The sequence below is a fragment of the Pteropus alecto genome, unplaced genomic scaffold, assembly GCF_000325575.1.
Source record: "Pteropus alecto unplaced genomic scaffold, ASM32557v1 scaffold29, whole genome shotgun sequence".
NCBI classification, from domain to species: Eukaryota; Metazoa; Chordata; class Mammalia; order Chiroptera; family Pteropodidae; genus Pteropus; species Pteropus alecto.
Window position 1 is genome coordinate 1,471,558 of NW_006443120.1, and position 12,891 is coordinate 1,484,448.

Here is a 12,891-nt window from a genome sequence, read left to right on the forward strand (position 1 = left end):
TTATAGCAGTGCACACCTATGGATGTGTGGTCTTTATTGAGGAACTTCAGAAGGGAACTTTGAAGTGGGAAAATGTCTGTGGTCTTGAATAGAAAGACTCGTTTTCTCAAAATGTGTGGTCTTTCTACATTTATCATTCTTACATAAACCAACACTATCAGGGTGTTAAAATTTTGGGGTTACACACTGTGTTTTTTTGTCTTGATGAAATTAAGACAAATTTTGTATAATAGACAGAGATTTGCCTTTCTAGATACCAACATGTGCTATAGATATCCAGAAATTAATTTGTTTACTAATAGCTGAAAGGACAGAAAAATGATTGGAACAGCCCAGAAAATGCCCAAATACCCAAATATATATATGTAAGTCTTTAGAACTGGTAACATTTCATGTTCGTAGGAAATACCTGGCAATAAATACCTGTTAAGTATTTGGAAAAATCTACGTAGATTTTTAAATCACAAAAATTAGTTCCAGATGGAATATAAGTTAAAATTTTAAACATAGAAAATGAGAAAAGTCCCGAAAGAAAACACAACTGCCTATTGATAACTTTTATGTTGCTAAGACTTCAAAAGCAAGAATTCTGAAGGTTGACTGAGCACTATGAAAAGTCAAAGCCCTTTGTATATCAAAAAAAAAAAAATGATATTAACAAAATGAAAGAAAATGTTCTTGCAAAATATTTAAAATATAAGTGTATCAGAGAAAAGGTATATCTTTATTTCACAGAGAAAGCCTTGAAATCAATAAGAAATTGGAAACTGGACAAAACACTTTTTCTATACCTACAATTGACCAATAATCATAGGAAAAAATATTTAGTGTCACTGGTAAGAAAAGAAATTTAAGTTAAAACAGGAATAAAAAAGATGTCTCCATCCATAACGCTTGCGAAGATTTGGGGCCATGGTACTTAAACAGTTATTTAAAGTTCAAGAAGCTTTTCACTTTTTAAACAGGCAGTTGGGTGATAAGCATCACATTTAAAAACATATATTCTCTTTACTCATCAATTCCATTATTACTAAAGTATCTTCATGAAATAATTAGGTTAATTACATACAATTGATTTTTCTAAGCACTGCTTACCATAGCAATGTATTAAGATGAGCTCATAGAAATGAATGATAAATAAATTGCAGTGCATCCACAGGATGAGATATGTGACTATTAAAGGTGGTATAGATCATAGATGTATGTTGTCATGTAAGATATACTTTGGTAATCAGAAATGGAGAAAAAAATTGGTTTGATTATACTTACATCCAAAAAAGAAAATTTTCACTTATACTACAAATGCTCGGAAATACATTTTATCCCATTTTGCACATATTTTTGGCAAAATGGGATAATATGTGCAAAATGGGATGAAATGCATTTCCGAGCATTTGTAGTATAAGTGAAATTTTTCTTTTTTAAAAGACCTGATTTCTACAATGAACATGTATAGATATCCCAGTAAAAGTTTATTATTAATGAAATGATCCTGGGGAAGGGCAGGAATATGAATCTTGCATGGATGAAAATGATTCCTTTCTATTTTTTGAAGTTTGTTGATGATCAATATCTTTTGACAATTTTAATGTCTTCAGAAATAAAATAAATTCTTTCATCAGTGACTGTGGAGTTTATGTATATATTTCAGCATACACATATATATTTTTTATTATATGTAGCTTTATTACATATATGTAAAGGATTGTAATCATTTTAGTTGTGTCCTTATGATAGGAAAAAATCAATAAGAGCACATATAAGTGATTACTACTAATGCAGAAGTATTGCTTTACTGTATAAACATTTCTTTATAAATATTGAATTCTGCAACTATAGTTATCCATTCTGTTGATCCATTAATTCATCAAAGATAACCTAGATACCTATTTGTAGTGGACATGGTCTTTTCAGGACCCTTTCAATCTGTCTCTCAGATCTTTTCATCCTTCAAAACTTCATGGTGCTCAGAATAAACCAAATGAGAAATTGAAAATTGTAGTGTTTAAAACTGAAGCTTTTCTCCCTCCTTTGAAAAGTATATCTGAAAGTAGGAAATTGTAAAAGATAACCATTACTGGTCCTTTTTAAAATGTATAATAGTATTAAATGCTAATATCAATCATTGGAAATATCTGATTTTCATATAACCTCTATGTCTAACTATTGAATAAAATGAGCCATCACTATTCATTTGAATACTGAGCTCCCTTTCACTTAAAAGTTCTTGACAATCAAACTAAGAATTACTTGAAAAAAATTCTTTTCCTGTTTTGTTATTTTAGTCATCTTTCCTTATAATACTTTTAAGAACTAAAATTTACTTCAATACCAACCAAATATCCAGAACTGCAATAGGTCTGTTGGATAGACCATTATTTCACTTAGTGTAAGGCACCACGGATTAGAATATGATGCCCACTATTTTAATCACCAATAAGAGAGTGTTAGAAATGCTGCCAATTATGGGTGAAAAGCACCCAGAATTGTAAATTGCATTTTAGTGGCAGAGATGTTAAAATGTAAGAAAATAAGCATCTTAAGAAGCATTGAAACATTGTATTCTTTCTATTTTTTAACACACATTTGCCAATAAAAGCATAATGATAACATGTTACTAAATTGAAATGTTGTCTTTGTAAAGTAGTCATAATAATTATAATAATTTAACAATTATAGAGCTGTTTTGTGCTAGGAACTGTAGCAAATACTTTGCATAAGTTCCATTTAAGCAAACAACAATGTCCTGTGAAATAACCACTATTTTTATCCCCATTGTATGGATGGGGAAATTGAGGCACAGAAAGAGTAAGTGATAACTAATAAGTGACAGAGTGAAAATAGAATCAAAACGAAATTGAGCCGATCCCCAGGTCATGCTCTCTCTATTCACATAGGCTGCTCTTTTATTAATGTGGTGAGTAACATGAGCTAATAAATATTGTACATTCTCCAGAAGAAAACTAAATATTTGTTTCTCCAATTTCCTAAAACTCCTCTCACTTTTATAGGACTGCTCTACATTTGGCCTGTGCCAATGGCCATCCGAAAGTGGTAGCTCTCCTAGCAGACAGTAAATGCCAGCTTAACCTTTGTGACAATGAAAACAAGACAGCCCTGATTAAGGTACATACATAGTAGCCAACACTGTCAACATGAGATGGATTTGATTTAACTGGATAATTAGAATCATTTATCTCATTTAAATAGAACTAATTGGTAAAAGTTGTGTAAGGTTTCCTTTGAATTCCTAACACTTCCCATCTGTTTCTGGGCACAATACCGACAGGCCGTACAATGCCAGGAGGAGGAATGTGCAACTATTCTGTTAGAACGTGGTGCCGATCCAAATATAATGGACATCTATGGCAACACGGCTCTGCACTATGCTGTTGCTGGTCAGAATATGGACATAGCAACAAAGCTACTTTCATACAAGGCCAATATTGAAGCAAGAAACAAGGTATAGATCAACTAAATTCATTTATAAAATATTGGAAATACATGTTTTTTTGTTTTTGTTTGTTTCTTTTTTTTTTTTTTTTAGCCACAGCATATTTTTTCTAATATATATACTGTAAATTATATATCAGGCACTGACACCATGGAAAGAACTTAAAGCCAAGTCAGGGAGGACAGACGTATCCACGGAATGAGCAAAGCTCTGTCTCCTGGTTACTGCCCTTCCACCCCAGAAGGAAGGACTTCCTGATAGTGCCTGGGAGCAGGTGATAGGCTCAGTACTCACAAAATACTGAGAGCCTGGGAAGAGTGAAGTGATGGTGGGGGCTGGCTTCTGTGCAGGCAATGGCCTAGGAAGTGGGATCCTCTAGGCATGGGGGAGAGGAGGAATGGAGACCTAGCCCCCAGCAGGGAGAGTTGTGTGAGTACCAGTGGGAAGGGGAAGCAGCAGGCCACAAATCTTGAACAATCCAGAATCCCAATGTTCTAAAGACTGGGGCAAGTGGATCAGGTCATGTCTGGACCTTCGGCAAAGTATGCACTTGTGCTCATAGCCACTCTGCCAGCCAGTGACCAATTTTAAAAAGGTAGATATGCATTTGGGTCCCAAGATTATCACTATAATTTTACTTCTGTTTTAGATTTTGCCTAAAATATAAAATGTTTTGTTAATAACAATCAAAATGAAACCAGAATAAAGACTAATTTTAATAAAAATAGATATACATTTGGGTCCCAAGATTATTATAATTAAGAATAAAGTTTCAGATTGAGCTTTGTAACAGCTAAAGTAAAAATCTGTCATTTTATAATCTGAGAAAACCCATGGACCATTCAGTAATAAACAATCAAAGTTTATATGAAGTCCATGTCTTTTTAATTTAGAGTCCATTTTCTTCATGACTCTTTTGGAGCAGGGGTGCCTGAAACTGACACTTGAGGTCCTAATAGCATTGATAGAAGAGAATCCAGCAAGTTTGTACAACCTGGAGAAACCTTCTCTTCTGTTGGAAAGCTTTCAAAACTGTATCCCTGAGATAACATTTTCTCAAATGTTAATGTTTGCCACAAAAAAATATTGTCAAATTGGGATTTAGCTAAGTTAAACATTTCCTTAGGACTAGGCATATAAAGCATATTCTGTATTACTTCTCAAACACAGGTAATCCTTCTGGAATCTTTCTATCGGGGCACAGTATTTAACTTCTGGTAGATATTCTTTGGACTATGATTTGTGAAACACTACTCCAGTGATAATCATTTACATTATTAATTCAATAAAAATACTTAAAATGTTTACTGTTGTGATTTAGTGTTTGGAGCTACAGAGATTTAAAAAAAAAAAAAAAAAAAAAAAAAAAAAAAGCCCCTGCCCTCAAGAAGCTCTTGGTTTAGATGGAGAGCAATACAATAACTACTGAATATTACGATAGATACTTTGATAGGAGCCAGGATTCTTGGAGCCGGTGCTGTCAATGTTTGAAGAGAGTTTTGTAGAATGATGTTGCAGTTAATCTGTTGAAGGGTAGAGGAGGGTATTTTAAAGAGAAGGAGCAGCAGGTGACAGCCCAGAAGGATATTTTTAGAATTTCTATATTACAAGCTTAAGATTGCATTATATTTTACAAGTTTTAAAATTCGGGTTTGAGTTATGTAATTTCATAAGTTATTAATGGTTTTTGCTGTTTTACAGAATGAACTCACACCACTTTTACTTGCCGTGAGTGAAAACAAACAGCAAATGGTGGAATTTTTAGTAAAGAGGAATGCAAATGTACATGCAGTCGATAAGGTGAAAAGGTACCGATGTTTGTCTTCTTTTAACCTTATATTGTTCTAGAGTGGTAACAATCACTCGGGTCAGAAAGATAACTTAATAAGAAGAGGATTAACTTATACTTATGTAGTGAAAGTTATCAGGACATCATTCATTAGGGGAAAAAGTAATTCTGACCGGACAACAGGAAGAATAGGATACTGCAGTATTCATATTTGTATTTATTTACAATATTGATTAATGCCATTTGTAATTTGATGTTTTTGGTCATGAGATCTTATATTAGTCAAGGGGTTTCATATTAGTTTTATTCATCATATATTGTATGGACTCTGAGGGGTTTCATATTAGTTTTATTCGTCAAATATTGTATGGACTCTGACTTTTACTTATGATACAATATTGAAATTAATTTCACTTATAGTATTTTTAAACCTGTACTTCATATATAGTTTTCCTTAAAAGGTGCATATTAAACATAAATCAGAGTTGATTTTGTCTTTTGGATGACTCTTTGCTTTAAATTGTGATTTTTGATTAATATTGATGTTATTAGATTATCCCTATGAATTACTACTCCCAGATACTAAGAGTTCCTCACTTTTTTCCTTTTTCATTTCAAGTATATTTTGATGTTTTTATTTCTAATTGGTATGGGTAGAAGGAGGAAAGATAACTTTAATGGAATGAATTTTTCCTTTAATGAAAACGAGTCATCGGTGAGTGATAAATTAAAAAAAAAAATGGGCTTTCAATTCACACAAGACTGGGTTCAATGCCTAGCTTTCCAACATGCCAGGTGTGTGACCTTGGGAATGTTACTTATCATCACCAAATATGTGTCCTGATGAAAAGGAGGATAATAATATATCCTGCAATTGTGGATGTAAGAATATCCAGCATTTCATTTAGCGCTAGCACATACTTATCAGCATCATTAACTCTAGGACTATTATTATTATAATTATTATTAATGTTATTGTTTTGAACCTGCAAATAGCTATTATTACCTAACTTCTAGCTGAGTTTTGATACAATAAATATATCAGACCAAGGAAAATACAGGATTTCTTCATTTAAATCTTCAGCTTCTTCAAATAAGGGCCCTCAACATAGTTTCTTATCTATTTAAGGACTTTAAATTGGCAACTTCCATGTAAACCCCAATTGGAGCAGGAGGCATCTTTTTGTCCCTTTCTTTTAGCCTTGTTGGTAATTTACAAAGATGAACACGTAAACATGTAAATGGTCAATTCTACACAGACAAGGACGATATGAACTCAGTAAAGTATATCAAATTAGCTGAAATAACTTTATTAACATTCTGAAGGGTGAAGTTATCTCTCTGTTATTTTAGAACAGCCCTCATGCTTGCTGCAAATGATCCATCCTCAGATATAGTCAGGCTTCTCCTTCAGCAAGGTGTCGATGTCTTCGCTAAAGATAACAATGGATGGACTGTAGAAGAACATGCTTTGAAGAGAGGTTTTAATTTGTAAGCATTTACATTAAAATGCTAGTTATCACAAAACTGAGGTGTACAATAATTTAACTGTTACATCTTTCACAACAGGTGAGATGTCATAGTATGGTTCAGGCAGTTTGGCAATGGCAGTGAGTTAGTGTCTATCCTCAGACAGAGACCACACTAAAGGCTGGACTAGGCAGAAGTAACAATGGGCACAGATTCTTTATCCCTAGGGATCCTAGAATGACCTATTTTATTCCCAAAATAACCCCTGTGCCTGGGATACAAATAATGTCTCTTCTCTAATTTTTCCAATTAGGTATTTTGGGTCTGGAAATGTCAATTTAGCAGAAAATTCTGCATGGGAGGGGCAGGGGGTGGAGGGGAGCTATCTTCTATACTCTTCCCCTTGAATTTTTCAAAAAGCTAAGGAGTTCCCTAAGCCCAAGGGAAACAATCCTCTCTCCCAAGTCAGATGGAGGGGTAAAGGAGGACATGCTAATCAGTCTGTTGCGTCCATTGATTCTATTGCTGCACAGTGGCTCATTAAAACTGGACCTGGGGTTATGATTGATTGACCTTTGCTCCCAGGTTGCCCTTGCTGATCTAGATTCCTCAGTCTTCATGGTGATCCACACTTGGACTTCCAAGTGACAACTTTTTTAGGTTATATATGTATGTGTTTTTGTTCAGCCCTATTCCAAAGGACCAGCACCCCGTTCTGGTAGCTGGGCCTCCTAGTCTTAGGTACACACACCCTTTGCCCCACATTCGAAAACCTAGGTGGAATTCCCCTCTTAACCCAGACCTTCAGGGTGAGTTACCCTTTGAACATCTTGTTTGTGTTTTCTGCTAGCAAATGCTAGCTGGAAGCATTCTAAGTTGTCAGAGTGGTTCAAATAAGGAAAAGATCAGGCTTTCTTTTCTCCTTTGTTACCAGATCTGCACCACAAGAGCACTTGATATCCTGCACCTTTTCTTCAGTGATGGAGAGTCCCATAGTGCCCTCCCAGAGTAGCAAACACCAACTTTCCTAAGATTCCAGTATTAAGTTTGGCTCCTCAAGTGATCTGTTTTTTAGAATAATGAAAATCTTCCAAGTGACTTGAATCTACCTCAGGGCTCAAAATAATTACAATTATGCCTCCTGTGGAAGGCAGTCAACAGAAAGCTCTGAATCTAAAGTAGGTTATTTGGCATCAGAGTAACAAAGCCCCATCCATGACTCATCAGTATCCATGTGCAAATGTAGTATTAGGTAGGTAGGTAGTCAGGCATGAGCGACAGGAGCAAAGGCCCAGCTCTGTAACCATAGAAACCTCCCTTGAGGACCTTCCTTAGGGACTTCCCACAAACACTTCCCTTTTAGGGTTATAAATTACCCTAAATCCTAGAGCACAAAGGCCATAAAAGCTGTTGGCTAAATCAGCTACAAACACATGCGCAGAAAATACCACCCATAACTTCAACCTCGTTATACCATCATTATAAAATCATGACTATACCTAAAAGTTCATGAATCTAATTATAACAGACTGAATTCTGGGTGAGCACGAGCGCACTAGGCAAAGTTATGTAGCAGCCAACTGTCAGTCAAAGTGACCTCACATAGAGATCATCTAGGCCCTCCCATCATGGCCCAAATATAAACAGACCTTCCCATTTCTGCATTGTTACAGCTTTCCTGGCAGAAATCCACCCCTTCCTTTGGGGCATAGTATCTTATCTCTTCATCTCCTAAATTCCACAGGGCTGCAGCCTTCCTTAGCATGGCCCTTCTTCTAAAATATATTTTCAATAAATCTTACTTTTTCTCAAACTCATCAATCTGTAATTCTTTGCTGCATCGGTAGGGAAGAACCAAGGGACAACACACATAATGCCACCATCCACTGTCCTCCACCTCCTCCTCCCAGATGTCACCTCACCCCAGCAGTGACAGTAGGGGTATATCTTCTAAATAATAGGGGTATATCTTCTAAATAATAGGGAGATTCAGCATCATTCTAATAAAGATCTGCTGCTTTAATGATTGAGTACTCGGAAAAGGGAAGTAGTAGTCCAAGCCAGGTCTTGACCTCTATTAGGTTTCTGCCTTTGGTGTGATTAGCTCCAATAACAGAGGACACTTTTGTTATCTGATTTAATGAGGTAATATCTTTATAAATACATTTAGTAAAAATTATATAATAGGCAAGATGCCCTGAATTACAAAGCATAGAGAAGGATAGCTAATGATCAAAATTAATAATGTTTTCTGAACACTGTAACATTTGAATATTAGCACCAATAAAAAACACATGGGGTTTATTTGGGATTCTAAAATAGTTTTAGTAAAGAAAGTTTAAGAACAGCTCATTCCATCGTCTTTTTCTTTCTGTGGGCATTTTTTTTTGGTGTATGTTCTCATTTAATCTTCCTTGTAAAATAGGGCAGTAAGTTACTCATTTTGTAGTGGAGGACTCATAGCCTCAGAGAAGCATTTTGTCTGACAACAAATAGCTGTTGGTTTTAGATCTAAAACTTCTGAGATCAAGACACTTTCCATTATGTTGAGCTACGTCTAATTAATTAACTGAACTTGTGCCCTCAATTTATGACTGTTTGATCTTCCCTTTTTTTCTTTAATCACTTGCTTACTAATATGTTTGTAGAACTTACACATTTGAAGTGTATAGGGTAATTAAATATTAATGTTACCTCTGATATCATACAAAATACTCTAAGAATTTTATATATTTGGTAAATATTTTCAATTTAGAATAAAGATAGTAATGTTATTTATCACCTGTTTATACACAGCAATTGTAAATTAACCTCTGAGAATAAAGAAGAAAGGAGGTGTAAAGAGTCTTCTCAGAATAGCAATCCAGGTAAGACTTCTGATACTTCCTTACCCTTGGTGGTCCTACCATAGATAAAGTAAAAGAAAGGAAGTTTTGCAAATGACAGTGTGGTGAAAAGAAAAAAAAAATGTGGAAATTGCATGCATATTTTATCTTTTTTCATTTCTTAACAGTCTAGTATTGAGAATTATTATGAGATAATTGTATGTGTCTTAAAATGAAGACAGTATTGTGTGAAAAGAAATTCATTTAGTCATGACCCTAGATACCTGTTGATATCATTGTGTAAATAATTAAATGATTTTTAAGTTAGTATGTCATACGTTTCCTCTATAATCACCTTGCAAAAAATTATACTTGTTATAAAACTTGATCTTTTGATGAATTTTTACAGCAAATGCACACATTTAAAAAATGATTACTTGTTATTACACAATGATTTGTCTCACTAAAAATGTAACTAAAACTAGGACTCAACAATACCTTCCCAGTACCATAAACAGATGGCAAACAATAAGAACCACAAAACTTAGCCAGTATGCAGCAATCCCAAAGAGATCGCTTTTTAAAGATGTCTACTGAGAGAATAGATCAGAAATGCAAAAACCTTGTTGAAAGCCTATATATTTTACACATTGTTATTATGCTAACAAAGTCTCTTAAAATTATCACCTTCATTTCTAGTAAGCTAAAACAACATGAGATATGTTAACTTGAAAGAAGATTTTTTTTTTTTCTTTTGGTTAGGTAATTGTCATGATGCTGTAATTTCTTTAGAACAAGATGCTCTGTTGCCATTGGTCCAAAGATAATCCTGATAAATATTCACATAGCCTAAATAGGGACTCAACAAATTGTACGAAAAGTACAGAAAAAGTTTCACAATTACAAAAATGCTACTATGCTAAGTGGACGTGGTACCCACCTAGTGACTGTACAATCTTAACTGTATGAAGACACCTTTAAGTTAGTAGAACTTGATCAAAGAATCTCTTCATTTTACACGTTATAGAAAACACAGAGATGAAATAAAATTTTTGTCTTTAAGGTGCTCATTATATCATAGAGTCATCCCAGGTTTATTTCTGTTTTATTATTATTATTACTAACCCTTTTCCATTTAGAAAAAAAAATGTGCAGCTCACTGCTACTGTTCATTTAACATCACATGTAGGAATGCTATGTTTTCTAGGATTTGACATTTTCAGAGATTGAGAATTACTATGTTTTGTAAATGGAAATGCCATTATAAAACACAGAATACTATAAATAGAATGATGTCATATGTTTCCAAAGACTATCAACATCTGGGTAAGGTTAGGACCGTAATCTGTGAGTTATCTTGAGGTAAATGCTGTAACCCCAAGCGTGGTCGGGGAATATATCGGGGCAAACAGGAAAAGGGTTAAACAGAATTTTCAAAGAAAGCTCGTATTTCCTTTATTCATTTGTCTGTTTAATGGTTTGCTATTTAACTATCAAATGTCTTTAAATGCTGAGTTTTTCTGATATGTTGCTAAATACAAATATTTTAAAAATATAGTCTGAATGATCTCCCAAAACTTGTTATTATCATTGTCATGTTTATTATTTATTATATTTATTCAGTGCTCACTAGGTACAAGAGCCCACTGGGAACTTATAATTATTATCTGTAATTTTTATTAGACTGTAATATATGCCAGGTACTTTAATTTTATAATGAAGAATTACAGTTTCAAAAATGTGGGTAGGATTTAAGGTAAGCATGAAGAGTGAGTAGAAGGTTACCAGGCAAAGTCCAAAGGACAATGTTTGGCAGAAGAACATCTATCAAGATTACACATTTGGCAGAAAGAACAGCAGTGCAGAGCATAGGGCGCACAAGTGAACTTTGCAGGATTTAGGAGCCATTCAGTTTCAATGGTACAAAAAGTTTACTATGGGAATGGTTGAGAATGAGATGAATGGCTAAGGCATGGTTAAGAGAGTCTTTAGTACCATAGAAAGGAATAGAGCTTATCCTGTAGGCGTTGGAGAATGCATCAGATAGAATGCTTTTAGATACAGATAATAGGTGACCTAGGTAACACTGCGTAAAAACAGCAAGAACCGCAATTGTTTTGGTGATTCAATGCTGTCATCAGGATCCCAGTTGTCATCCTTGTTTCAGCTGTGAGGTTGTCAGTGTTTCATTTCTATCTCTTTTCCTGGCCAGCTAATGAGCAAGGGCGCCAAGCATCATATTCTTTCATGATAATATCATGATAATATCCAAAGTCTGGAAGGACTGCTTTTCTTTACATGTTTCTTTTTTCTTTCTAATTTTTTTTTTATTAAGGTATATTTGGCCTACAATATTATATTAGTTTCAGGTATACAACATACTGACTTGACATTTATATACCTTACAATGTGATCACAAGTCCAGTAACCATCTATCACCGTGCAATGTTATTACAATGTTATTGACGTATTTCCTATGCTGCACAGCACATCCCTGTGGCTGATATAGTTTACAACTGCAAGACTGTACTTTTCATTTACCTTCTTCTTTTTCTTCCATTCCCTCAACTCCCTCTTCTCTGGCAACCATTAATTTGTTCTCTGTAGCTCAAGGTCTATTTCTGTTTTGTCCATGTGTTATTTTCGTGTTTTTTAGATGCTACATACGAGTAATGCCATTCAGTACTTGTCTCTCTGGAGGTTTTTTTTTGGTTTTGTTTTGTTTTGTTTTGTTTTGTTTTGTTTTGTTTTGTTTTCACATAGCATAATACTCTCTAGGTCCATAACTGTTGTCACGAATGGCAAGATTTAATTGTTTTCTGGCTGAGTCATATTCCATTGTGTGTGTGTATATGTATATACACAATATCTTCTCTATTCATCCATCGAAGGACACCTACATTGCTTCTACATCTGGGCTATTGTAAATGCTGCTGCAGTAAACATAGGCACGCAGATACCTTTTTGAATAGGCCTTTTTGTTTTCTTTGGATAAATACCCAGAAATGGATTGCTGAGTCTTATAGTAGTTCTATTTCTAAGTTTTTGAGGAATTTTTGTATTATTTTTCATTGGGACTATATCAATTTAAGATCCTAGAAATAGTGCATAGGATCCCTTTTCTCCACATCCTCACCAACACTTGCTATTTGGTGACATTTTGATGATAGCCATTCTTACTGGTGTGAGGTGGTATCTCATTTTGGTTTTGATTTGTGTTTCCCTGATGATTAGCGCTGTTGGGCTATGTGTGTTTTCTTTCTTTCTTTCTTTCTTTCTTTCTTTCTTTCTTTCTTTCTTTCTTTCTTTCTTTCTTTCTTTCTTTCTTTCTTTCTTTCTTTCTTTTTTTCTTT

At 34.4% G+C, this 12,891-nt stretch overlaps 1 protein-coding gene across 1 annotated transcript in view; it reads left to right on the top strand.

Annotated features, from left to right (window-relative positions):
• LOC102878854 (ankyrin repeat domain-containing protein 26) overlaps positions 1 to 12,891 on the top strand; it is a 65,951-nt gene that overhangs the window by 695 nt on the left and 52,365 nt on the right. The window contains exons 2-5 of the mRNA XM_015597896.1: positions 3,012 to 3,126; positions 3,290 to 3,463; positions 5,156 to 5,262; positions 9,510 to 9,580. Of these exons, the coding sequence (XP_015453382.1) occupies positions 3,012 to 3,126; positions 3,290 to 3,463; positions 5,156 to 5,262; positions 9,510 to 9,580 (467 nt within the window). The remainder of the gene's footprint in view (positions 1 to 3,011; positions 3,127 to 3,289; positions 3,464 to 5,155; positions 5,263 to 9,509; positions 9,581 to 12,891) is intronic.